The sequence below is a fragment of the Sycon ciliatum genome, chromosome 2, assembly GCF_964019385.1.
Source record: "Sycon ciliatum chromosome 2, ocSycCili1.1, whole genome shotgun sequence".
NCBI lineage: Eukaryota > Metazoa > Porifera > Calcarea > Leucosolenida > Sycettidae > Sycon > Sycon ciliatum.
In genome coordinates this window covers 42,367,042-42,393,118 of record NC_088644.1, presented here as the reverse complement: position 1 = coordinate 42,393,118, position 26,077 = coordinate 42,367,042, and the positions used below count along the sequence as shown (strand labels likewise).

The window sequence follows — 26,077 nt, the reverse complement described above, 5'->3', positions numbered from 1 at the left end:
AATACGTCTTGAAGTCTAATCCTATAATATTATAGGATTAACTGGTGACAGACAAAGAGATGCGCCTCACATTCGCTGACTGTTGCGATTTCACACCCCTCAAGCGAATCACACAAGTAAATTCGTTTCTTGGTTGACAGTAGACTGTAGGCACTACTGACACGACGTCTACAAATACACACTGCACAACTACACACTGCACAACTACACACTGCACAACTACACACTGCACAACTACACACTGCACAACTACACACTGCACAACTACACACTGCACAACTACACACTGCACAACTACACACTGCACAACTACACACTGCACAACTACACACTGCACAACTACACACTGCACAACTACACACTGCACAACTACACACTGCACAACTACACACTGCACAACTACACACTGCACAACTACACACTGCACAACTACACACTGCACAACTACACACTGCACAACTACACACTGCACAACTACACACTGCACAACTACACACTGCACAACTACACACTGCACAACTACACACTGCACAACTACACACTGCACAACTACACACTGCACAACTACACACTGCACAACTACACACTGCACAACTACACACTGCACAACTACACACTGCACAACTACACACTGCACAACTACACACTGCACAACTACACACTTGCACAACTACACACTGCACAACTACACACTGCACAACTACACACTTGCACAACTACACACTGCACAACTACACACTGCACAACTACGCACTGCACAACTACGCACTGCGCAACTACACACTGCACAACTACACACTGCACAACTACACACTGCACAACTACACACTGCACAACTACACACTGCACAACTACACACTGCACAACTACACACTGCACAACTACACACTGCACAACTACACACTGCACAACTACACACTGCACAACTACACACTGCACAACTACACACTGCACAACTACACACTGCACAACTACACACTGCACAACTACACACTGCACAACTACACACTGCACAACTACACACTGCACAACTACACACTGCACAACTACACACTGCACAACTACACACTGCACAACTACACACTGCACAACTACACACTGCACAACTACACACTGCACAACTACACACTGCACAACTACACACTGCACAACTACACACTGCACAACTACACACTGCACAACTACACACTGCACAACTACACACTTGCACAACTACACACTTGCACAACTACACACTGCACAACTACACACTGCACAACTACACACTTGCACAACTACACACTGCACAACTACACACTGCACAACTACACACTGCACAACTACGCACTGCGCAACTACACACTGCACAACTACACACTGCACAACTACACACTGCACAACTACACACTGCACAACTACACACTCAGTGACACTGCACAACTACACACTGCACAACTACACACTGCACAACTACACACTGCACAACTACACACTGCACAACTACACACTGCACAACTACACACTGCACAACTACACACTGCACAACTACACACTGCACAACTACACACTGCACAACTACACACTGCACAACTACACACTGCACAACTACACACTGCACAACTACACACTGCACAACTACACACTGCACAACTACACACTGCACAACTACACACTGCACAACTACACACTGCACTGGATTGCTGTAATCAGGGAGTAGTTAAATACCGGTATTTTACTACTCCCTGGTTGTAATATTTCCACATCTCATGGCGGGCTGATATAGACTGTCAGATGAGGTAATGCGAAAGAGTGGTACACTGTAGCAACCTGGGCGATATTTTCGTAAGGAAGTTGGCTGCTCCCCACACTGGAGGTCGCGCTTTTCCCGCCAACCTGTCATGTGCTCTGGGTGACAGTCTTGAGTCAGTCAAGTGTCAAGTATTGTTGGCGGGAAAAGCGTGAGCTCTGGTGTGGCAAGCAACCAACGTTCCTAGAGGAGCTAATGGGAGTTAACTTGTCCATTTTTTGTATCCCAGGCGCGTGTAAGGATTAGCCAGGCCACGCTGTACTAGTAATTCCCACGCCATGCACAATGTGAATTTAAGTGACGGATTGTCACCTGGTACTGTTAATGTGTTTTTCAGTACCAGGTGTAAGTTTCTCTCGTTTCTTTTCTCAGTTGTAAGTATGTAGTTAAGTGATGTCTTGTGATGCTCATCAGTATGTTACCTGTTCAGTCAAGAAAGGATCTGATCTCTTTCTGCTAACGTCCTGTCCGTGTGATTGTCTGTACCGAAACCACTGCAAGGAGAGCTGCTGGAGGCACTGGTTGTTTGGAGATTGTCTGCTGCTGCTGTCAAGTCACTGTGCCTAGTACTGTGCTACTGTCAAGTCACTGCTTGTCTTACTCTGCTGCTGGGACTCTGTGTGAAGGTTAACCTGAAAGCCACCACCCCAGCACCGGACTGCTGTGCACCGCTCTGCTCCGTCGCGCCAGTACCCACACCGGGCCAGTGTACGTCAGATGATGCCAATCGGTCGACGGCTCTGCAACACCATGATGGCACTCGGTCGAAGGATCCGCGACACGTTTATGGCACTCCGTCGAAGGCTGCGCGACACGTTTCGTCGGCTGTCCCACGTGTGTTGCCGATGTTGTATTTGTCATGATGCCGCTAGGCAAGAGGAATACCAGCTAGAGCCATTCATTCCCCGTTGTATGTCTGACGCCCCTTCATCCAGTCCAGCCCACTCGGACCACTCGGCCCGTTCCATCCGGTCAGCAAGTTCAGCCCATTCAGCCCACTCAGTGCAGAGCTTCCACTCAGCCCACTCGGCCCACTCGGCCCATTCAGCCCACTCAGTGCAGAGCTTCCACTCAGCCCACTCAGCCGACTCAGTGCAGAGCTTCCACTCAGCTCTCTCATCCCTCTAAGCCCACTCGGCCCACTCAGGGCCGAGCTCCCACTCAGCCCGCTCGGCTCTCTCAGCCCTCTCAGCCCACTCAGCCCTCTCAGCGCAGAGCTCGCACTCCACGTGATATTCCCGATTATCCACCTTCAGAGTATGCGGGCTAGCAGGCAGCACTCGCAAGCCCACATTCTACTGCTGATGGTCTGCGTTGCTCACACACAGCTATGGTGTAATGTGAAGAGAGTGTCCAAAGGCCCTGCCTCCGCCGTTGTGTTTGCTGTACTCCCAAGATTAATTGTATCCATAATTTCAAAGGATCATGTGTGTGTTTGTGTATTTTTTGTTTGTTGTCCTGCGTACCTTGTCTGCTACTATCACCAATGCAACTTGAATACCTGTTGCGGGCCAAAGTTAAAATCCATATGTGAGTGCCGGAGAGTGCCGGAGAGTGCCGGAGAGTGCCGGAGAGTGCCGGAGAGTGCCGGAGAGTGCCGGAGAGTGCCGGAGAGTGCCGGAGAGTGCCGGAGAGTGTCGGAGAGTGTCGGAGAGTGCCGGAGAGTGTCGGAGAGTGTCGAAAAGTGTACAAGTGTAGACCAGCCGTTAGCTTGATTTGGAACCGGTTGTCACCCCTGTAGATGGTGGATGACCTACCAACATCCATGTCAGAAGGTAGTTACTGTTGAGGTTTCGTAGTTGAAGTAAGCAAATGCCATTGCAGCTTGTCGTCTTGGTTTGAAAGAAAACAGTTTACATTCCTGTCAGGTTTGGCTTAATGTCCTCTGTGCTGCGCTGATGAGTCCACAATGGACGAATCGGTTCTGTCCGCAGCTCGAGTTGTACCGTATGTCCATGTGTCAGCACATCACACATCATGGAGCATAACCCACTGTAGATATCTACCATGTACACTGCACACTGACTGTACAGGCTGATTGTACAGACTGGCCACGCAACTGTTTGCCTGCAATTCTACGCCTCACATTCGCTGACTGTTGCGATTTCACACCCAACACGCAAACCACGCCAGTTTCTTGGTTTACAGAATTAGAAGGCTGTCGATGCTACTGACACGGCGTCTACAACTATTTTTTGACCAAGTACACACTGCACTGGATTGCTGTAATCAGCAAGTAGTTAAATACCGGTATTTTACTACTCCCTGGTTGTAATATTTTTACATCCCATGGCGGGCTGATAGAGGCTACTGTAAGACATGTTATTATAACAAGTCGCAAATTTAACGACTATCCCAAATGCATAGGTTAACGAGAAGATACGTTAACGATCCTTCAGTCTTCAGGCATATCCGCACATAACTCATGTGAGGCATTACAGGCTTGACAGAACTTATTATAACGAAGAATTGTCATTCGTTAAAACGTTAGATTTACTTCCTCGTTAGATTTACATGTCTTACACTATCAGATGAGGTAATGCAAAAAAAGAGTGGTACAATGTAGCAACCTCGGCGATAATTTCATAAGGAAGTTGGCTGCTCCCCACGCTGGAGGTCGCGCTTTTCCCGCCAACCTGTCATGTTCTCTGGATGACAGTCTTGAGTCAGTCAAGTATCAAGTCTTGTTGGCGGGAAAAGCATGAGCTCTAGTGTGGGGAGCAACCGACTTTCCTGGATGAGCTATTGGTAGTGACTCTGAGGTATTCCATCGTTTTTTTCTCAGGCGCGTGTAGGGATTAGCCAGGCCACGCTGTACTAGTAATTCCCACGTCATGCACAATTTGAATTTAAGTGACGGATTGTCACCTGGTACTGTTGATATGTTTCTCAGTACCAGGTGTAAGTTTCTCTCGTTTCTTTTCTCAGTTGTAAGCATGTAGTTAAGTGATGTCTTGTGATGTTCATCAGTATGTTACCTGTTCAGTCAAGAAAGGATCTGATCTCTTTCTGCTAACGTCCTGTCCGTGTGATTGTCTGTACCGAAACCACTGCGAGGAGAGCTGCTGGAGGCACTGGTTGTTTGGAGATTGTCTGCTGCTGCTGTCAAGTCACTGTGCCTAGTACTGTGCTACTGTCAAGTCACTGCTTGTCTTACTCTGCTGCTGGGACTCTGTGCGAAGGTTAACCTGAAAGCCACCACCCCAGCACCGGACTGCTGTGTACCGCTCTGCTCCGTCGCGCCAGTACCCCCACCGGGCCAGTGTACGTCAGATGATGCCAATCGGTCGACGGCTCTGCAACACCATGATGGCGCTCGGTCGAAGGATCCGCGACACGTTTATGACACTCCGTCGAAGGCTGCGCGACACGTTTCGTCGGCTGTCCCACGTGTGTTGCCGATGTTGTATGTGTCATGATGTCGCTAGGCAGGAGGGAGACCAGGTAGAGCCAATCAATCTTACCTATTATGTCTGACGCCCCTTCATCCAGTTCAGCCCACTCGGACCACTCAACCCGTTCCATCCGGTCAGCAAGTTCAGCCCACTCAGCCGACTCAGCCCACTCAGTGCAGAGCTTCCACTCAGCCCACTCAGCCCACTCAGTGCAGAGCTTCCACTCAGCTCTCTCATCCCTCTAAGCCCACTCAGCGCAGAGCTCCCACTCCGCGTGATATTCCCAATTATCCACCTACGGGCTAGCAGGCAGCACTCGCAAGCCAATATTCTACTGCTGATGGTCTGCGTTGCTCACACACAGCTATGGTGTAATGTGAAGCGAGTGTCCAAAGGCCCTGCCTCCGCCGTTGTGTTTGCTGTACTCCCAAGATTAATTGTATCCATAACTTCAGAGGATCATGTGTGTGTTTGTGTATTTTTTGTTTGTTGTCCTGCGTGCCTTGTCTGCTACTATCACCAATGCAACTTGAATACCTGCGGCGGGCCAAAGTTAAAATCAATATGTGAGTGTCGGAGAGTGTCGGAGAGTGTCGGAGAGTGTCGGAGAGTGTCGAAGAGTGTCGGAGAGTGTCGGAGAGTGTCGAAAAGTGTACAAGTGTTGACCAGCCGTTAGCTTGATTTGGAACCGGTTGTCACCCCTGTAGATGGTGGATGACCTACCAACATCCATGTCAGAAGGTAGTTACTGTTGAGGTTTCGTAGTTGAAGTAAGCAAATGCCATTGCAGCTTGTCGTCTTGGTTTGAAAGAAAACAGTTTACATTCCTGTCAGGTTTGGCTTAATGTCCTCTGTGCTGCGCTGATGAGTCCACAATGGACGAATCGGTTCTGTCCGCAGCTCGAGTTGTACCGTATGTCCATGTGTCAGCACATCACACATCATGGAGCATAACCCACTGTAGATATCTACCATGTACACTGCACACTGACTGTACAGGCTGATTGTACAGACTGGCCACGCAACTGTTTGCCTGCAATTCTACGCCTCACATTCGCTGACTGTTGCGATTTCACACCCAACACGCAAACCACGCCAGTTTCTTGGTTTACAGAATTAGAAGGCTGTCGATGCTACTGACACGGCGTCTACAACTATTTTTTGAACAAGTACACACTGCACTGGATTGCTGTAATCAGCAAGTAGTTAAATACTGGTATTTTACTACTCCCTGGTTGTAATATTTTCACATCCGATGGCGGGCTGATAGAGGCTACTGTAAGACATGTTATTATAACGAGTCGCAAATTTAACGACTATCCCAAATGCATAGGTTAACGAGAAGATACGCTAAGGATCCTTCAGTCTTCAGGCATATCCGCACATAACTCATGTGAGGCATTACAGGCTTGACAGAACTTATTATAACGAAGAATTGTAATTCGTTAAAACGTTAGATTTACTTCCTCGTTAGATTTACATGTCTTACACTATCAGATGAGGTAATGCAAAAAAGAGTGGCACAATGTAGCAACCTCGGCGATAATTTCATAAGGAAGTTGGCTGCTCCCCACGCTGGAGGTCGCGCTTTTCCCGCCAACCTGTCATGTGCTCTGGATGACAGTCTTGAGTCAGTCAAGTGTCAAGTCTTGTTGGCGGGAAAAGCATGAGCTCTAGTGTGGGGAGCAACCGACTTTCCTGGATGAGCTATTGGTAGTGAGGTATTCCATCGTTTTTTCTCAGGCACGTGTAGGGATTAGCCATGCCACGCTGTACTACTTCGGTAGTAATTCCCACGTCATGCACAATGTGAATTTAAGTGACGGATTGTCGCCTGGTACTGTTGATATGTTTCTCAGTACCAGGTGTAAGTTTCTCTCGTTTCTTTTCTCAGTTGTAAGCATGTAGTTAAGTGATGTCTTGTGATGCTCATCAGTATGTTACCTGTTCAGTCAAGAAAGGATCTGATCTCTTTCTGCTAACGTCCTGTCCGTGTGACTGTCTGTACCGAAACCACTGCAAGGAGAGCTGCTGGAGGTGCTGGTTGTTTGGAGATTGTCTGCTGCTGCTGCTGCTGCTGCTGCTGCTGCTGTCAAGTCACTGTGCCTAGTACTGTGCTACTGTCAAGTCACTGCTTGTCTTACTCTGCTGCTGGGACTCTGTGTGAAGGTTAACCTGAAAGCCACCACCCCAGCACCGGACTGCTGTGTACCGCTCTGCTCCGTCGCGCCAGTACCCCCACCGGGCCAGTGTACGTCAGATGATGCCAATCGGTCGACGGCTCTGCAACACCATAATGGCGCTCGGTCGAAGGATCCGCGACACGTTTATGGCACTCCGTCGAAGGCTGCGCGACACGTTTCGTCGGCTGTCCCACGTGTGTTGCCGATGTTGTATGTGTCATGATGTCGCTAGGCAGGAGGGAGACCAGGTAGAGCCAATCAATCTTACCTATTATGTCTGACGCCCCTTCATCCAGTCCAGCCCACTCAGCCCACTCAGCCCACTCAGCCCACTCAACCCGTTCCATCCGGTCAGCAAGTTCAGCCCACTCAGCCGACTCAGTGCAGAGCTTCCACTCAGCTCTCTCAGCCCTCTAAGCCCACTCAGCCTACTCAGGGCAGAGCTCCCACTCGGCCCACTCGGGGCCGAGCTCCCACTCAGCCCTCTCGGCTCTCTCAGCCCTCTCAGCCCACTAAGCGCAGAGCTCCCACTCCGCGTGATATTCCCAATTATCCACCTACGGGCTAGCAGGCAGCACTCGCAAGCCAATATTCTACTGCTGATGGTCTGCGTTGCTCACACACAGCTATGGTGTAATGTGAAGAGAGTGTCCAAAGGCCCTGCCTCCGCCGTTGTGTTTGCTGTGCTCCCAAGATTAATTGTATCCATAACTTCAGAGGATCATGTGTGTGTTTGTGTATTTTTTGTTTGTTGTCCTGCGTGCCTTGTCTGCTACTATCACCAATGCAACTTGAATACCTGCGGCGGGCCAAAGTTAAAATCAATATGTGAGTGTCGGAGAGTGTCGGAGAGTGTCGGAGAGTGTCGGAGTGAGTGTCGGAGAGTGTCGGAGTGAGTGTCGGAGAGTGTCGAAGAGTGTCGAAAAGTGTACAAGTGTAGACCAGCCGTTAGCTTGATTTGGAACCGGTTGTCACCCCTGTAGATGGTGGATGACCTACCAACATCCATGTCAGAAGGTAGTTACTGTTGAGGTTTCGTAGTTGAAGTAAGCAAATGCCATTGCAGCTTGTCGTCTTGGTTTGAAAGAAAACAGTTTACATTCCTGTCAGGTTTGGCTTAATGTCCTCTGTGCTGCGCTGATGAGTCCACAATGGACGAATCGGTTCTGTCCGCAGCTCGAGTTGTACCGTATGTCCATGTGTCAGCACATCACACATCATGGAGCATAACCCACTGTAGATATCTACCATGTACACTGCACACTGACTGTACAGGCTGATTGTACAGACTGGCCACACAACTGTTTGCCTGCAATTCTACGCCTCACATTCGCTGACTGTTGCGATTTCACACCCAACACGCAAACCACGCCAGTTTCTTGGTTTACAGAATTAGAAGGCTGTCGATGCTACTGACACGGCGTCTACAACTATTTTTTGAACAAGTACACACTGCACTGGATTGCTGTAATCAGCAAGTAGTTAAATACCGGTATTTTACTACTCCCTGGTTGTAATATTTTTACATCCCATGGCGGGCTGATAGAGGCTACTGTAAGACATGTTATTATAACAAGTCGCAAATTTAACGACTATCCCAAATGCATAGGTTAACGAGAAGATACGTTAACGATCCTTCAGTCTTCAGGCATATCCGCACATAACTCATGTGATGCATTACAGGCTTGACAGAACTTATTATAACGAAGAATTGTAATTCGTTAAAACGTTAGATTTACTTCCTCGTTAGATTTACATGTCTTACACTATCAGATGAGGTAATGCAAAAAAGAGTGGTACAATGTAGCAACCTCGGCGATAATTTCATAAGGAAGTTGGCTGCTCCCCACGCTGGAGGTCGCGCTTTTCCCGCCAACCTGTCATGTGCTCTGGATGACAGTCTTGAGTCAGTCAAGTGTCAAGTCTTGTTGGCGGGAAAAGCATGAGCTCTAGTGTGGGGAGCAACCGACTTTCCTGGATGAGGTATTGGTAGTGAGGTATTCCATCGTTTTTTTCTCAGGCGCGTGTAGGGATTAGCCAGGCCACGCTGTACTACTTGAGTAGTAATTCCCACGTCATGCACAATTTGAATTTAAGTGACGGATTGTCGCCTGGTACTGTTGATATGTTTCTCAGTACCAGGTGTAAGTTTCTCTTGTTTCTTTTCTCAGTTGTAAGCATGTAGTTAAGTGATGTCTTGTGATGTTCATCAGTATGTTACCTGTTCAGTCAAGAAAGGATCTGATCTCTTTCTGCTAACGTCCTGTCCGTGTGACTGTCTGTACCGAAACCACTGCGAGGAGAGCTGCTGGAGGTGCTGGTTGTTTGGAGATTGTCTGCTGCTGTTACTGTCAAGTCACTGTGCCTAGTACTGTGCTACTGTCAAGGCACTGCTTGTCTCACTCTGCTGCTGTCAAGCCAGTGTGTGTAGAACTGTGCTGCATTGCTCTGCTGCTGGGACACCGTGGAAAGGTCACCCGGACAGCCAACGCCCCAGTACTGCTGTGCATCGCTCCACTTTGTCACGCCAGTACTCCCACCGGGTCGGTACTTGCCAGAGGATGGCAGTTGGCCGAAGGCTCCGCGACACGTTTCGTCGACTGCTTCGTATGTGTTGCCGATGTTGTATGTGTCATGATGTCGTGGAAGAGGGAGACCAGCCAGAGCCCAGCAGTCCCCATCCTATAACACCCTTTGAAGTTGTGGTTCACTATCGTCGAGGTCCGGCCGGAGCTTACAATCTGCCCTCTCAGCCCATGCAGCCCACTGAGCCCTCTCAGCGTAGAGCTCCCACTTGGCATACTATTGCCATATCTCCACCTCCAGAGTATACGGGCTAGCAGGCAGCACTTGCAACCCGACATTCTATTGCTGATCGTCTGCGTTGCTCAGACACCGCTATGGTGTAATGTGATGTGAGTGTCCAAAGACGCTGCCATCGTCGCTGTTGTGTTTGCTGTAGTCCTGAGGTAGATGGTGTCCTCAATCAGCTTGTGTACTTGGTGGCCTTAGTGAAGGCTGAACATACCGTACTTCAGTGTGTGCTGGCATAGCTCTTTAGACGCACTACCTGGTCATGCAGCACTCACTCTCATGCATATGTATACACTACCTGGTCATGCAGCACTCACTCTCATGCATATGTATACACTACCTGGTCATGCAGCACTCACTCTCATGCATATGTATACACTACCTGGTCATGCAGCACTCACTCTCATGCATATGTACATACGGTAGTACATGTAGTGTAATCTGTACAATGTCATGCTGTAATAGCCTGCGGTGAAACTTGCCAACTTTGTATCGTTCACAGTTTCCTAAGAGACTAGAATGCAATAATATTATAATACTAAGGAGAAACAAATCCATGTCAGGCTCTTTGTCAACATCTTGGTAGTTTTCTTGAGTATACTTTCAAGCCTTCTAGTCACGTGACATGCAGGCAAAGGAACAAGAACAGTGGGTTTAGCACAGTAGAGAGGTGGTCAGACAGTGCAAAGAAGAAGATAGCTAAAACCAACGAAACGAAAATGCGTGACCTTAGTTATACACATAGAAATAATGACACAAAGATACCAGGTGCAAGTTCAGGGATCGGGAGGGACTTCCCCCCGAGTTGGGTCTGTGAATAATAGAAGTAGTAAAAAATAAAATAAATTTTTGCCTGTGCATGTCAGTGTTTGGACTCTTAGAGGTATCTTTTTTTTTAAGATCATTTTTGAATCATTGCATGCCAGTCCGTGTCACCAGCTAGGGCTGTGTATAGCTTGGCACTTTTTTATTCGTGAGGTTGGGTAGTGTGGTGTTAGTGGTGGAGCTATCATTGCCAGCAAAGAGAACTCTGCAATAGCAGTTACTCAGTAGTAGATCTGTTGGCAGTGCAGTGCAGTGCAGTGCAGTACGAGTACACCACACATGAACGCAGGCTGTCAGTCAGTGCCAGTACATGTGACCTACTGATCCGGTTTTCAGGATCCAAACTGCACTCACTCAGTCTGCCCCCCCCCCCCCCCCCCCCCCGAAGTAATGTCAGAGGTACTACGTGTACATGTAAGATATCACATTGCAGCAAAGCACCAGTGCAGTACAATGGTCATGAACTTACTATGCATGTTTTACGTACATACATGAAACCTGTCAAGGCGATCACTTGGATAAGATGACCACCTGTGCAAGAAGACCACTGCAACCACGACCAAAGGATGCTACTTCCAGTCGAATGACCCTGGATAAGGAGACCACCTGGTAACAGAGACCAGGTTTTACAAGTCCCTTGAGCAGTCGTCTTAGGCGGGCTTCACCGTACGACCATGTACCTAACACTAGGCCAAACAGAGAAGAGGAAATACCGCCAAGCCTCCCAGGACGTCCGTGGGTCTTCCACGCCACTGGTGTATTCAGCAGACGCCGCAGTGCTCGATCCGGCGCGTATAGTATACAAGCTATAACTAATCAGAAGCGCCTTGCTGCTGGCATCGCACTCAAGTGGGACAAGCCCTTCTCAATCATGATGGCATGGCAATTCGCTGTGTTCCGTGCGGTCGACCTCCGACGCCACTGGCCCGTAACATAAGGAGTCTGATTAATTGGCCTGTCGACGCAGGATGGAATTGGGGTAGGCATCGGCCATTGGGAACTGTAATAAGTCTGTCTGCTTTGCGCACACTTTCTTGGAGTTTTCCAATATCTTCTATCAATTTCTTTTGTTATTTTGAATATTTTCACTTTCGTTGAGGTTATTTTGCCCGTAAAAGAGGCTGTATACCACTAGTGCAGTGGGACAAACAAACAAACAAACCAACATGGTCGAAACAGCCAGCTGTCCGGAGATTAAGTACATGAAGTACATATACCCAATGCAATAGACAGCATGCTGTTTCGGCCATAAAGGCCTCATCAGTACAGCTGCAAGCCGAGCTACCAGCTATGGTGCAAAGGAGGCACCACGGACATTTAAGAATAAATTAAGATAGCTCGTCGCTCTAGCGCCAGAGTGCTCTAACTACGAAAAGTAGCAGGCAATGCGTGCTGTAGCAGCACTAGAGCAGCCAACCGGAGTGCCCAACAAGACGAATGTCGAGGAGCGTAATACCCAATGCTGTATGTACATGTATGTACAGTGTGCATGTCCGAAATTTGTGAGCAACCACTGCACAAGACTAGTGCTCAGTGCCTGGTGACAGTGCAATCCTATCTAAAAACTATGGTCAGGCATATAAGGTCCAGCTTGCTACTCAATGTATTTGCCCATTTCACAAGCAATGATGCATTGTGATGTGAAGTGGTGATTGTATAAGAAGCGGAGAGCGGAGATTTAATATCTCGAGCAAAGGAAAACCCGATTTCGGATTGGTATACACTGTTGTATCGAAGGTCGAAGCTCCAATATGCAATAGTTCCATGCACTTGTACTACTGTGGTAGGTATGTGTGTGTGTGTGTGTGTGTGTGTGTGTGTGTGTGTGTGTGTGTGTGTGTGTGTGTGTGTGTGTGTGTGTGTGTGTGTGTGTGTGTGTGTGTGTGTGTGTGTGTGTGTGTGTGTGTGTGTGTGTGTGTGTGTGTGTGTGTGTGTGTGTGTGTGTGTGTGTGTGTGTGTGTGTGTGTGTGTGTGTGTGTGTGTGTGTGTGTGTGTGTGTGTGTGTGTGTGTGTGTGTGTGTGTGTGTGTGTGTGTGTGTGTGTGTGTGTGTGTGTGTGTGTGTGTGTGTGTGTGTGTGTGTGTGTGTGTGTGTGTGTGTGTGTGTGTGTGTGTGTGTGTGTGTGTGTGTGTGTGTGTGTGTGTGTGTGTGTGTGTGTGTGTGTGTGTGTGTGTGTGTGTGTGTGTGTGTGTGTGTGTGTGTGTGTGTGTGTGTGTGTGTGTGTGTGTGTGTGTGTGTGTGTGTGTGTGTGTGTGTGTGTGTGTGTGTGTGTGTGTGTGTGTGTGTGTGTGTGTGTGTGTGTGTGTGTGTGTGTGTGTGTGTGTGTGTGTGTGTGTGTGTGTGTGTGTGTGTGTGTGTGTGTGTGTGTGTGTGTGTGTGTGTGTGTGTGTGTGTGTGTGTGTGTGTGTGTGTGTGTGTGTGTGTGTGTGTGTGTGTGTGTGTGTGTGTGTGTGTGTGTGTGTGTGTGTGTGTGTGTGTGTGTGTGTGTGTGTGTGTGTGTGTGTGTGTGTGTGTGTGTGTGTGTGTGTGTGTGTGTGTGTGTGTGTGTGTGTGTGTGTGTGTGTGTGTGTGTGTGTGTGTGTGTGTGTGTGTGTGTGTGTGTGTGTGTGTGTGTGTGTGTGTGTGTGTGTGTGTGTGTGTGTGTGTGTGTGTGTGTGTGTGTGTGTGTGTGTGTGTGTGTGTGTGTGTGTGTGTGTGTGTGTGTGTGTGTGTGTGTGTGTGTGTGTGTGTGTGTGTGTGTGGTGGTGTGGTGTGTGTGTGTGTGTGTGTGTGTGTGTGTGTGTGTGTGTGTGTGTGTGTGTGTGTGTGTGTGTGTGTGTGTGTGTGTGTGTGTGTGTACATGATTGTACTTTCAGCAACGCATACTTCTGTAGGTTTATGAATGAGATCATGGCATATTGATAACCATGGCATATTGATAACCATGGCATATTGATAACCATGGCATGATCACAATACATGTACATTTAACTGGTTTGTATTCACTGGAAAACATTACTACATATGTACTTGGTTTGAAGGGAAACCAGTGCTACCTACTTGGTATGGAGATTTCAGTGGCAAATAATGCTTGCCTCCCAAACTCACAGGTTTTCCATGTCATACCACGCTCAAGTCAAGAGTCTGAGCTTGAGGGAGCCTTGCACATGCATAGCGGTACGCGGTATGGTTTGACTTTAGCCGGTCTGCGTACAAGATGATGTCATGGCTTCTGCACACTGTACTCTCTGATCTGAGTATAGTACAGCTAGTTAGCTAGCCACACCATGGACGCATGGTAATGACTAATGACATTATGTCCAACACGAGCACCCACTTTGCCTTTGCCGTTGGTGATGTTTTGTACGAGGTATCAATGGCCACAAGCATGAGAATACACACGGCTAACATCGAATCTAAAGGTATTACTTGTAAATAGTACTAGTATTAAGTAGTGGTTGCGACTTCGGCGATGATTTGTAAGAAAGGTTTGCTCCCCACACCGGAGCTCGCGCTATTCTGCCGACTTTACTTGACACTTGACTGACTCACGACTGCCATCCAGAAGCGGAGCGTCTCTGTAAGTTTGTATCCCTGGTGATGTTTGTGCCTGGAGAGCACTATATAAGTGGTGCTCTTCAGGCACAATCTTCCTCAGCCTACTCAAGCTCAACTGATGAGGGGTGAATTCCCCGAAACACTGTGTATTGAGCAGGGAGTGGTGCTTTCTTGCAGGTTTGCCGAGTCGAAGGTTCGATGGACTTCTCGTGTGCTCTGGATGGCAGTGGTGAGTCAGTCAAGTGTCAAGTAAAGTCGGCGGAATAGCGCGAGCTCCGGTGTGGGGAGCAAACCTTTCTTATTACTAGTATTACTAGTACTATTAAGTATTAGCAGCACCGCCAACTGCATGCCTTGGCCTTTCTGTGACTGGAACTGTGGTCTGTGGAAGTCTGTTGCATGACATGACTGTCTCTTAGTGTCTACAGTACAGTCTAGTCTGCTGTGTCATGAAACCTCTTGCCTTTGTAGCGCCTGTGCATGTGACTGTGTAACTGTAAAGACTTTAGTTCAAGTGTGTTGGACTTAGACTACAGAACTGTTAGATAGACTACAGGCTACAGCACAATGGCTGTACACCATCACTTGAAGTTGAAGTGGAAACGCGTGGCTTCCATTTTTCAAGCCATCAAGCCATTCAAGGTAACTGGTTTCATCTTATGGTTATGCCATGAGTCACTTGACAGCATGTATGCTGAGGTACACCGCAAAAATGTTTACTTGTCACCACGCATTCCCTCACTAGTGGGACCATTGTTATTAGGCTAGGGCCTGTTTTGGACTTCCCACTCTAAATAAAGAATACAAACAAACAAACGCTCCCTAGAGGGCCAGGGTCTCCACTTCCGCAAGAGTGCTGTTCTGGCGTTTGGACACAGCCGGCTCTCCGCATTTCGCTCCTTTTAATCATTGGCGCCCCATGATGTCTAGTTCTCAACACGCTCCAGTGCCACTTGTCTTTGATTACTACTCTTAGTCTTACTATCCCTACATCATACAGTACAAATGCTGAGTACATGCAATGCCCGTCCGTCCGTGTAGCCTGTAGCCTGTAGCCTACATGTAGCCTGTAGCCTGTAGATCTACAGTGTACTCGCTGTATGTCTAGGCGTAAAGAATAATGAAAATTCTAATTCAAGCATTCAGTGGTTAACGGTTGTGGGTATGGAAAAGGGAAAGGTCTGAAGAAAAGATTGACTGTCTGGTCACCACCAGGCACCAGGACCTTCGCTTGAGCCGTGAGTTGAGCTTTGAGGCCAGCGCTAGCGATGCTCTAACATTTTTCTTCACGTGACTTCGAAACTCACACTTCCTCGGTGACGCTACACTGTACGCTGTATACATGGTGCAATGACTATGTACATGACAGAGTGTCAGGGCCTAGGCCAGGGCCAGGGTACATGATGATGAGAACCTGAGGAAACCGGCCCCCAAAGGCCAAAGAGAGTGGCAAAGTGCCAAACATGCACACTGAGTCTGTACTGTGTACCAGGGGTACAGTACATGTACATGTAAGCACTGAATAATGAAGCCCTAAAACTAAGTAAACGTAAAAGAAAACCATGAAAACAACTGCCTGAGAACCCGCCAACGTAACGGGACCGGGATGCGGCTATTGTTAAAAACAAAGACAAGTAGATGTACGCCTACAAAGACAAAGACAAAGCTGCACAATGATTACTGTATAGGCGTAGCACTAGTAATACTAATAGGAGCACTTGCAGGATCATGGCCCACATGGGTGACTCGACGACTGCATGCTGTGTAGCCTACGATTCGAACACTCATTATTTTTTATGTTGTTATAATCTTTACCCCTGACCTTCATGATATCCATGATAACTGCCTACACTAGGCTACAGGCTTCCAGCCTACACTGACTGTACAGGCCGTGTGCTCCGTCGACTGTCTGCACTACTCTGTAGTGTAGATTCTACATGTAGGCTGTGTGCGTGTGCGTGTGCAGGCTGTAGGCTAGCGACTACGTGCACGAGTGAAAGGATTCTCTCTCTCTACTTGATCCGACTTACGTGATGCAAGGCCAAGGGCCTAGGGATATCAAGGGCCACGTAGCTGGTGTAAACTGTGAACTAGGGGTGAAAGTTGGCACTGAGATCCCGAGTTCGAGTACTCTGATTTTCTCCGATCGAATATTCGAGTATTCGAGTATTTTTCATCTCTTAAAAATTGCACACCAAGGGCTTTAAAATAACATGATACAACCCTGATTGAACCGAGTAGCAGTCATTTTTCTCGGGTATATTGGTTGGTGGGTCATTTGGGCTCTCTCTACTCGTGAACAAATGTTCACCACACAGCCTGCACATCACCATCTGCCGACTGCTGCCCTGAAACTGCAGATTTCTGTAGTAAATGCATGTACCATGTATGAACGAGTACTCTGATTTATTCCGAGTACGATTATTTTTGAAAAAACCGAGCGAGTACTCGAGTACTCGGTATAATCATGATAATTGTTTCACCCCTACTGTAAACCCTTAGACTTAGTACCCTGGCCGCCTTAGTAAGGGTTTACACCAGCATAGGCATAGCTAGCTCAGCTATTAGTATTACTTTTTTCATCTTGCCGTACGCATGCCTAGCTTGTGCTATAAAAGTCGTGACAGTTTTTCTGTTTCGACAGTTTCGCGTCTGTCGACATGTCGTGTGGATGGAGAAACGGTTAGCACTTCTTCTTCCTGGCTGCCATGCCATGTTCCTCTCTCGCTCGAGGTCGCTTAGCTGTTGATGGGTGTTGGTGACTTTGAATCGTTTGATCAACGCAGCGAACGGAAATCGGGTAAGGACGACTCGCAGATCAACTGGCAAAGGGGTAACGTTTTGTTCGACATGACTTGTGTCGCCTTCCGAGTTGACTATCTTCCTACTTCTAGTCGTGAGTACTGTCGTCACCATCACCAGTGGCATGATCGCTCGCTTTGTGCGTTTCTTTTTCGTTTGTTTGTTGTTTGTGCGTAAAGACCTATCCTGTATTCTAGCCGCTAGCGCTAGCCGGTATCATCGATCATGGGTTGTGGACCATCCTGGCCATGTGACATTGACTGGTGCCCAATGCAGATCGCTGCCAGGAGACTCGCTGAGGAAGAGAATGAAGAGGAGGAAGTGCTCCTGATGCAAGACCGTGCGGCGGCGGCGGGAAACGCTGCCGCTCAGTCCTGCTCCCGAGGAGTATTAGAAGCTCTGCGAAAGTGCGGCCTGGTCGAGAAGCAGCCTTTGAACACTCTTCCCAGCATTTACTTGGAACCACCGCCGGCGGTGAGTCACTCCATGTACGATAACTCTGACTCTGATAAGAGTCATAGTGGATACGCGCTAGGAGTAGGACGAAGCGCGTATCATAGGTACGATACGGAGGATGACGACGCTGACGAAGGAAGAAGATCGTGCATCGTATTCCAGAAGAGAGACACGTCGCAGCTACAGCCTCCGCGGGTCGTGGACTACCCGAAGCCCGTGTGTGCTGAGCCTCAGCCATCGCTGCGTGTCACTACCGCCAGTACTAGTATTGCTGATGCGCACCACACTGAACAGTCTGAAGATCTGCAACGACATGGTATTGACGATGCGGACAACACTAAACAGTCTGAAGATCTGCAACGACGTGCTACTGAAAGTGATGATGCGGACCACACTGAAGATCTGCCGCGTGGCACTGGTGCTGCTGCTGCTGGGTCTGGCCACTGCAATGTTATCAGTTCTATGGATAGGGAAATGAACGTCAGCTTCTAGAAAGTCATACCCTAGAACTAGAACTGCACCTCCTCAGGTACGTACATACATTCTAGATTACCATGGTACTGAGCTGGAGAACCGGCAACCACAGTTTCTGCTATAGAGGATTTCCAACCAACCGTGTACACAGTCATGAACCTTGCACAACTTAGTCTTTTCCTATTGGGTATTGTACATCATTGAATCCCATCCGGGTCACAAGTGACCTGGTGTTCTTTTCCCAAGCGGGTCCAAGTTACCCCCAAGCGGGTCCAAGTTGCCCCCAACCAGATCACCGACCTGGCTCTGGAGCAGACACCAAACCAGGGTTCTAGCCAATGGGGTGGGGGTGGGGGAGGGGCAGCACCACCCTTCTCCTTCTTGTGTTTTTTTTTAGTTCACACAGCGAAAATGCGGCCACAACTGCACCCGTACGTTGCATTTTTTTGTAGTAAGGCAATAGTGGAACAATAACATTTTTGTAAAAATGGGTGATCTGTTTGTTCCCCCTACAATTTTTCCTGGTTAGAACCTGTACCCTGTCAATTGACCACAAATGGATAGCAAGTTAGCAACCCCTGTGATATCACGATCACGTGGTCTTAGTTGCTCTCTGCCCGTACCATGTGGGCAAGAAAGAAAAAAAAAGAAGAAGAAGAAGAAGAAGAAGAAAAAGGGGGGACACTTGTAGTGCAGTGCCTGACACTGCCTGTGTGGCTGCACCAGATTCTCCTTCGTCTGTTCGTCTGTTCTCATTACCACTCCGGGCTGTACTGCTATATGATGTCAATGTGGGTTGAGTGAGCTGACCTGGCTGAGTGGGCTGACCTGGCTGAGTGGGCTGACCTGGCGGAGTGGGCTGACCTGGCTGAATGGGCTGACCTGGCTGAATGGGTTGACTTGGCTGAATGGGCTGAGTGGGCTGACCTGGCTGAATGGGTTGACCTGGCGGAGTGGGCTGACCTGGCTGAATGGGCTGACCTGGCTGAATGGGTTGACTTAGCTGAATGGGCTGAGTGGGCTGACCTGGCTGAGTGGTCTGACCTGGCTGAATGGTCTGACCTGGCTGAATGGTCTGACCTGGCTGAATGGTCTGACCTGGCGGAGTGGGCTGACCTGGCTGAATGGTCTGACCTGGCTGAGTGAGCTGACCTGGCTGAATGGGCTGACCTGGCTGAGTGAGCTGACCTGGCTGAATGGCCTGACCTGGCTGAATGGCCTGACCTGGCTGAGTGGGCTGACCTGGCTGAATGGGCTGACCTGGCTGACCTGGCTGAATGGGTTGACTTGGCTGAATGGGCTGAGTGGGCTGACCTGGCTGACCTAGCTGAATGGGTTGACCTGGCTGAATGGGCTGAGTGGGCTGACCTGGCTGAATGGGCTGAGTGGGCTGAATGGGAGCTACTTGAAGTACATAGCCCAGCTCTCTTAACTTGTCATCTTCAGAGCCTTTCTCTTGCTCCAGATCATTGGACTGACAATACGTACAACACCAGTCAAGAAGGCGTCGCCATGCGCTCCGAATACTTGTGAAGATGGCCATGGTCTTGATGTTTGTAATGGGTATCAGCAAATAAGAGAAGAGTTGAGGCTGTCGTGTTAGCCTTGACACAGAGTCTCAGCAGCTGAGCAATACATATAGGGACTTTGACAAGAGCAGAGTGCCACATACTACATAGTCCAGCTCTCTTAACTCGTCATCTTCAGAGCCGTTCTCTTGATCCAGATCATGGGATAGACAACACATACAACACCAGTCAAGAAATCGTCGCCATGCGCTCCGAATAATGCTGAAGATGAAGATGGTCTTGATGTTTGTAATGGGTATCAGCAAATACGAGCAGAGCTTGAGGCTGTCGGGTTAACTCTGACACAGAGTCCCAGCAGCAGAGTAAGACAAGCAGTGACTCGACAGTAGCACAGTACTAGGCGCAGTGACTTGACAGCAACAGCAGCAGCAGACAATCTCCGATAGGCGATAACTCCAGAGATGGTCATTGTCTTGAGAACATCAACCTAATGGTTTTTTTTCTTTTTTTTCTTCTTTTTTTTGCTTTGCATGGTAGTGTTAAAAATGCTGTGAAATTGTGTCAATCAACAAACAATCTACTTATTGTATTATGGCAATTCAACTCCTTGAAGCTTATGAATGATAAAATCAATCAATATTTAAACCTGGGGCCATGATTACGATAGGTAAGAAACGTACAGTGAGGTGGAGCAGGTATGCACTGCAATTTCTGGTGTGTTCAAACGCTACTAGTCTTGGAGACTCTTTTACCAGCAAAATACACACAATAATTTTTTCCCAAGTGTTCAACAAACTTTCAACTCAAAATTCTTTAAAAAGAAAATCTCAAAACTCAAAAGCATACTACGAACAGACCTACTGTGGTGAGAAGCAGCAATCTATCCAGTCAAATGAAATAGGTAAACGGAAGTAAAACACTAGTATAGTGCTTTCAAAAGTCCAGACCTCTGGTTTCAAAAAACGTTAGGCCAGCAGCTACACCACGTAAAATCTGTGATCACTTTGTGCATAACATTTCCGAAACTGGGCGTTTGTTATCCAGTCGCTTGAAATTTTTAGGAGAAAAATTGCGGGGGCTGCCTGAGCAATATTCAGAAGAAATTTCTGAAAACGTTCCCACCAAATTTGAATTATTTGAAAAAGTCTAGAGGTCTATACTTTTGAAACGCACTATAGTAGAGACGACGGTTCGATACCGGAACGGCTTGACAGCCAAATTTGTATAGACCCAAACCGATCATCAGCATTGATTGTTCACTCGAAATATGTTTGTGGAGGAAAACTGGCATGGTGAAGTTTACTCTGAGGCCAGAGTCAATCGAACTGAGCCACTCCTTTGTGTTGACCCATTGCCTCCAAGTTGCCCATTTTTTCGCTTCAAATCAGAGGTGGCTCCAAACCGGACAGGTTTTAGAGTGCACCTCCAATTCACTCTGGGTCTGAAATTAGGTAATTGCTATCGCTCCACGGCGGCCAGTACAGAGTAACAATAAGCCTTGTGTGTGCTTCCCTTAGTTTTGATCGGTATGCGGTGCTTTATTGGCGAGAGGCGAGCCGCTGTTTACCTGCGACAAGAAGATGATTTTTCGAAAGCCGTAAAACTCAAGTCGCAGTGCGAAGCAACATGTCAAAAACTCACCTGCTTGGTATGACGCTTCTGGTCATCGCAGAGCCATGAAATTTTCGGCTCGGAGTATAACACATCGATGCATCGTAGTCTGACTGTGACGTATGTTTTCTAATCAAAATACCAAGAGAGAAAGTGAATATTGAGTTCGTTCCGGTTTGCAACCAATGTCCGATTTGAAACCGTCGCCTCTACCTCCGGTGAGGAGACTCCACCTAGTGTTAGGGTTTGTGAAACAACGATGCACTTACACAATGCCTACTGACCCGTAGTCAATGTACCGGTGGCGGTGGTGTAGTTAATGCACTGGTTATACTGGTGTGTAAAGACTCTACATGGCCTGTTGCACAGCTATTTTGAGGGAAATCAGGATGCTCACTGTTAGTCCTGGTTCTGTGAATGGTCAGAAAGGTGAGAAATTGTCAATTGTTGACGACTTCTGCCCATTGTGATGTCAAGGACATCAGAAAGTAGAACTAGAAGACTTTACAATATAGTTCACACTGACAATAGTAAAGAAGAGGTTGATGCGACTTCGGCGACACTTATTTTATTTCACCGTCCAATGGCAGAAGCCAATGCAAAGGAGGGGGCGTTAGCCAGCCATGGCAAGAAAAGGGAAAAGAAAGGAAAAAGGAAAAAACCATATTAATAATAATAATAATACAAACTTAGAAGTTGCGACTTCGGCGGTAATAGTCATGAAGTTGATTGTTCCAACTAGGAACACACGCTTCTTGCCGAACTTGACACTTGACTGACTCACGACTGCCATCCGGAGCACACGAGGAGCACGTCGCACCTTCCACTCGGCAAACCTGCAAGAAAGCACCACTCCCTGCTCAATACACGGTGTTTCGGGGAATTCACCCCTCATCAGTTGAGCTTGAGTAGGCTGAGGAAGATTGTGCCTGAAAAGCACCACTTATATACTGCTCTCCAGGCCAAACCATCACCAGGGATACAAACTTACAGAGACGCTTTGTTTCCAGCGCGACAAACACCTCGTGAAGCTCCAGGTAGCAGCGTGAGTCAGAGTCGCTCATGGAGTTGTGATAAACAGACGTTGAGAGCCAGTATAGCTATTCACAACGCTGTCACCTCCAACAACTAGTCGCACGTCCGCGTGAGGGACAACAATACGAACTTAGAAGTTGCGACTTCGGCGGTAATAGTCATGAAGTTGATTGTTCCAACTAGGAACACACGCTTCTTGCCGAACTTACACTTGACTGACTCACGACTGCCATCCGGAGCACACGAGGAGCACGTCGCACCTTCCGTGTATTGAGCAGGGAGTGGTGCTTTCTTGCAGGTTTGCCGAGTGGAAGGTGCGACGTGCTCCTCGTGTGCTCCGGATGGCAGTCGTGAGTCAGTCAAGTGTCAAGTTCGGCAAGAAGCGTGTGTTCCTAGTTGGAACAATCAACTTAATAATAATACAATAATAATAATAATAATAATCGGAAGAACAGAACGCATCAGAGGGGTGAAATTTATCACTATGTTGACCATGGTGAATAGTGGTGAGATAAGCTAGCTAAAGAGGCGAGTGAGCCTAAAACTTGGCATGACATTTAACATGGTCTTTGAACTGTCTAACATGGGATATTGTCTTCATTTCCTTGGGCAGCTTGAGCCAATACGAATATGCAGAAAAGATAGTGGATTTGGTAAACATAGTTGAGAAAGTAAAAGTGGGGAGGCTTCCTGCAGTGTCATAAACAGTGAAATAGTTCAACTCATTTCACAATAATCATTCCAACATTTCGCCTCCACTGATAGTTAATGTTAGCGCTATTAGCTGAACTCTTTTTCGCGCTGCTTCTCACACCCTCTTACTGACAGGTGAGTTGGCCTTTATCAATGCTGGTTTGGGAGCTTGCACATCATTGCGAACCTGATGAAGGCAATTTTCTGGAACGTTGGAATGATTATTGTGAAATGAGTTGAAATATTGCAGTGTTAATGGAAGAGAGCGTGTGGGCTATACTCTTCATAGTTGACAAAGCTCTGGGAACTTGGGGAATTGTGTGTTGCTTCAAGTCGGCAGGAAAACCGCGAGCTCCCATGCAGGGAGCAACACACAATGAACAATAGTAGTAGCAGCTAACCGGTGAAAGAATATCAAATGAACTTGTGATCTCACGTGTGTGTGTGTGTGTGTGTGTGTGTGTGTGTGTGTGTGTGTGTGTGTGTATGTGTGTGTGTGTGTGTATATGTGTGTGTGTGTGTGTGTGTGTGTGTGTGTGTGTGTGTGTGTGTGTGTGTGTGTGTGTGTGTGTGTGTGTGTGTGTGTGTGTGTGTACACACGCGTGTGAATGATGTAAAGGCTACAGTGCAGATTTAAAAAACCGGCAAGGATTAATTTCAAGAAAAACTTCTCAAACGGAAAAGTTCGGAATTCCAGTCAGAGAATATCTATGCTGTTAGCAAGAGTAGATAAACAAGAGTGTGCAACTCCGGATCTCTCCTGCACAATCTGCAGATACCCCCGCCCACGGCGGAATTTTTTGTTGACGTCACCTTTTATCAGAAGAACGAGCATTTCGCCGCAGAGCAGTGTGAGAGCACGTGCTGGGTACCGACCTTGTAGTGTAAAGCCGGCCAAGAGCACGAGGGAAGACTTTCCGAAAGACTCGCAGCTCATGCGTTGTCGAAAAGATTATGTCAACAAAAAATTCCGCCGTGGGCCTACCCATCCGCGAGTTGCACACTCTTGTTTATCTACTCTTGCTGTTAGTAATGAGCCTTTAGAGCAATATGGAAATTGACAGAGGACTGAACGCAGCGAATGTTTTCTGGAAATTGTGTGATTGTGTGTGTGTGTGTGTGTGTGTGTGTGTGTGTGTGTGTGTGTGTTTTGTGTGTACGCCGCTGTTTTCTTCTTGTACCACACAGGGAAAAATTGTGCACACGCTAGCGCCGTCGACTGGAGATGACACAGTGGCAGTTGAATCTCTCAGCTACCATCCCAAGCAATGCTGTCTACTATCTACCTGTGGTAATGTTGTCAAGGTGTGGAAAGGTGAAGACTGGAAGCAGGCGCAGGAGACTGGACAGATACCTGGTGTTGAGGAGAAACGCGACTTCCCTGTTCTGGCTGGTTACGTGCCTGACGTGCCACGAGAACTCTTGCTACCCAAGCAGTTCAGGAAGATATGACATCATTTCTGTTTCCCATGATGTCATCAGCTTGACTGTCATGACATCATCATTGATGAGAATAGTGAATACTGGGCATGTAAGTGTGAATGTGTGTGCGTGTGAGAAAAAAGCAATACTCGAAATTGCCTGGTTGTGTTGTTCTAATGCCAGTCTTAGCTACCACATACATTCCGTCCTTGAGAGAGCTGTAGCACAACACACTACGCAGTACGCACTACCACAATACACTGTACATCACAGACTTCATCTGCAGAGAGCCAGTTTTTCCTGTATAACAATTATTCAACACACTTCCATTATAAATCCTTCCAACAAACTAAATCCTTCAAACATAACACTCATTCTTGGCTTGTCTTTTATTACATAATTCTTCTAACGATATTGTTTGTTACTGTTACATTCCATGTCAAGAGTACAGTGTACTTGAAGAAGAAGAAGTTGAAGTATATTTTGTGTACTCTTGTTCAATGTTGTGTCCACGCAATCTGCTCTGCTTTTTCGACCATTCACACGAGAACTGCGCTACGGGTTGCCTTGTGCCAGTTGTGGACGGTCTGAACCAGGGAGTCGTACCCAAACTGTTTGGGCACGACTCCCTGGTTTGATCTCAGCTCGCACAGGTACCAGTACACAGGCCTGACTAGATACAAGGTAAAGCCATAACTGGCAATTGCATGCGCATTTGGGGTATCACTGCATGGCTTCCAAGTGTGGATCAGGCCGGGCCGGGCTAGCGGTTTTGTTAGTGCACAGCTCACCCGAATGCAGTGCACAGCTCACCCGAATGCAGTGCACAGCTCACCCGAATGCAGTGCACAGCTCACCCGAATGCAGTGCACAGCTCACCCGAATGCAGTGCACTCTATTTTCTCTAAAGACTTAGCACTCTGCTATGCCAGTTATTTGACCTCAGATAATAATATGTGTGCACTATTTCGGCTTGAGTAGCGGTTCAGGTTTTGTCTTGCAGAAGTACGTAGAAGCTTCTTTGTCCATGTACATGAGTAACGTCTGCACATACTTGAAGTACCAGTACCAGCGCCGGGAGTACATGTATATCAGGGGGCTTGTAATATTATACTCTTGGTACCAGGCATATACAGCAGAAGTGCAGGCCTGGCGAATAACAACATCTCATAATCATACAGCTCACGACTACGAACACTACGGAGGATTAGCAAGGCGAAATTCACGTTCGTGTTCGGACTCCGAGGAAAGTCGAACTCAGTGATGGAACTCGCGCTATGAGAAGGATTAGCCAACAGAATTCGCACATGCATGCCGCTGACACGTCGTCCATTGTGTACAGACAGTACAGTGTAGTAAATATTATGACCCTCCTGACACGAATTCGCGATTCGTGTTTCGACTACTTTCCGAATGAAAAATACGAAAGTTCGCAATCCAGTTCGCGAACCGAAAAATGTTCACGAACACGAACGCGAATATCGTCTTGCTAATCATCCGTACTATCTTCAGATCA

At 47.7% G+C, this 26,077-nt stretch overlaps 2 protein-coding genes across 2 annotated transcripts in view; one reads left to right on the top strand and one right to left on the bottom strand.

Annotated features, from left to right (window-relative positions):
- Nucleotides 1-25,042, top strand: part of LOC135810169 (WD repeat domain-containing protein 83-like) — a 58,511-nt gene extending 33,469 nt beyond the window's left edge. The window contains exon 10 of the mRNA XM_065323642.1: nucleotides 24,328-25,042. Within this exon, the coding sequence (XP_065179714.1) occupies nucleotides 24,328-24,591 (264 nt within the window). The 3' untranslated portion in view covers nucleotides 24,592-25,042. The remainder of the gene's footprint in view (nucleotides 1-24,327) is intronic.
- On the bottom strand, nucleotides 18,864-19,855 carry LOC135810981 (uncharacterized). The gene has a single exon (XM_065324350.1). It carries the CDS (start codon nucleotides 19,812-19,814, stop codon nucleotides 18,864-18,866), a length of 951 nt encoding a protein of 316 aa, XP_065180422.1. The 5' UTR covers nucleotides 19,815-19,855.
- Nucleotides 25,043-26,077: the final 1,035 nt, after the last annotated feature.

Bases quoted from the DNA above. Each gene is read 5' to 3' on its own strand.
- LOC135810981 (XM_065324350.1), bottom strand. From the start codon at position 19,814: ATGGCCATCTTCACAAGTATTCGGAGCGCATGGCGACGCCTTCTTGAC.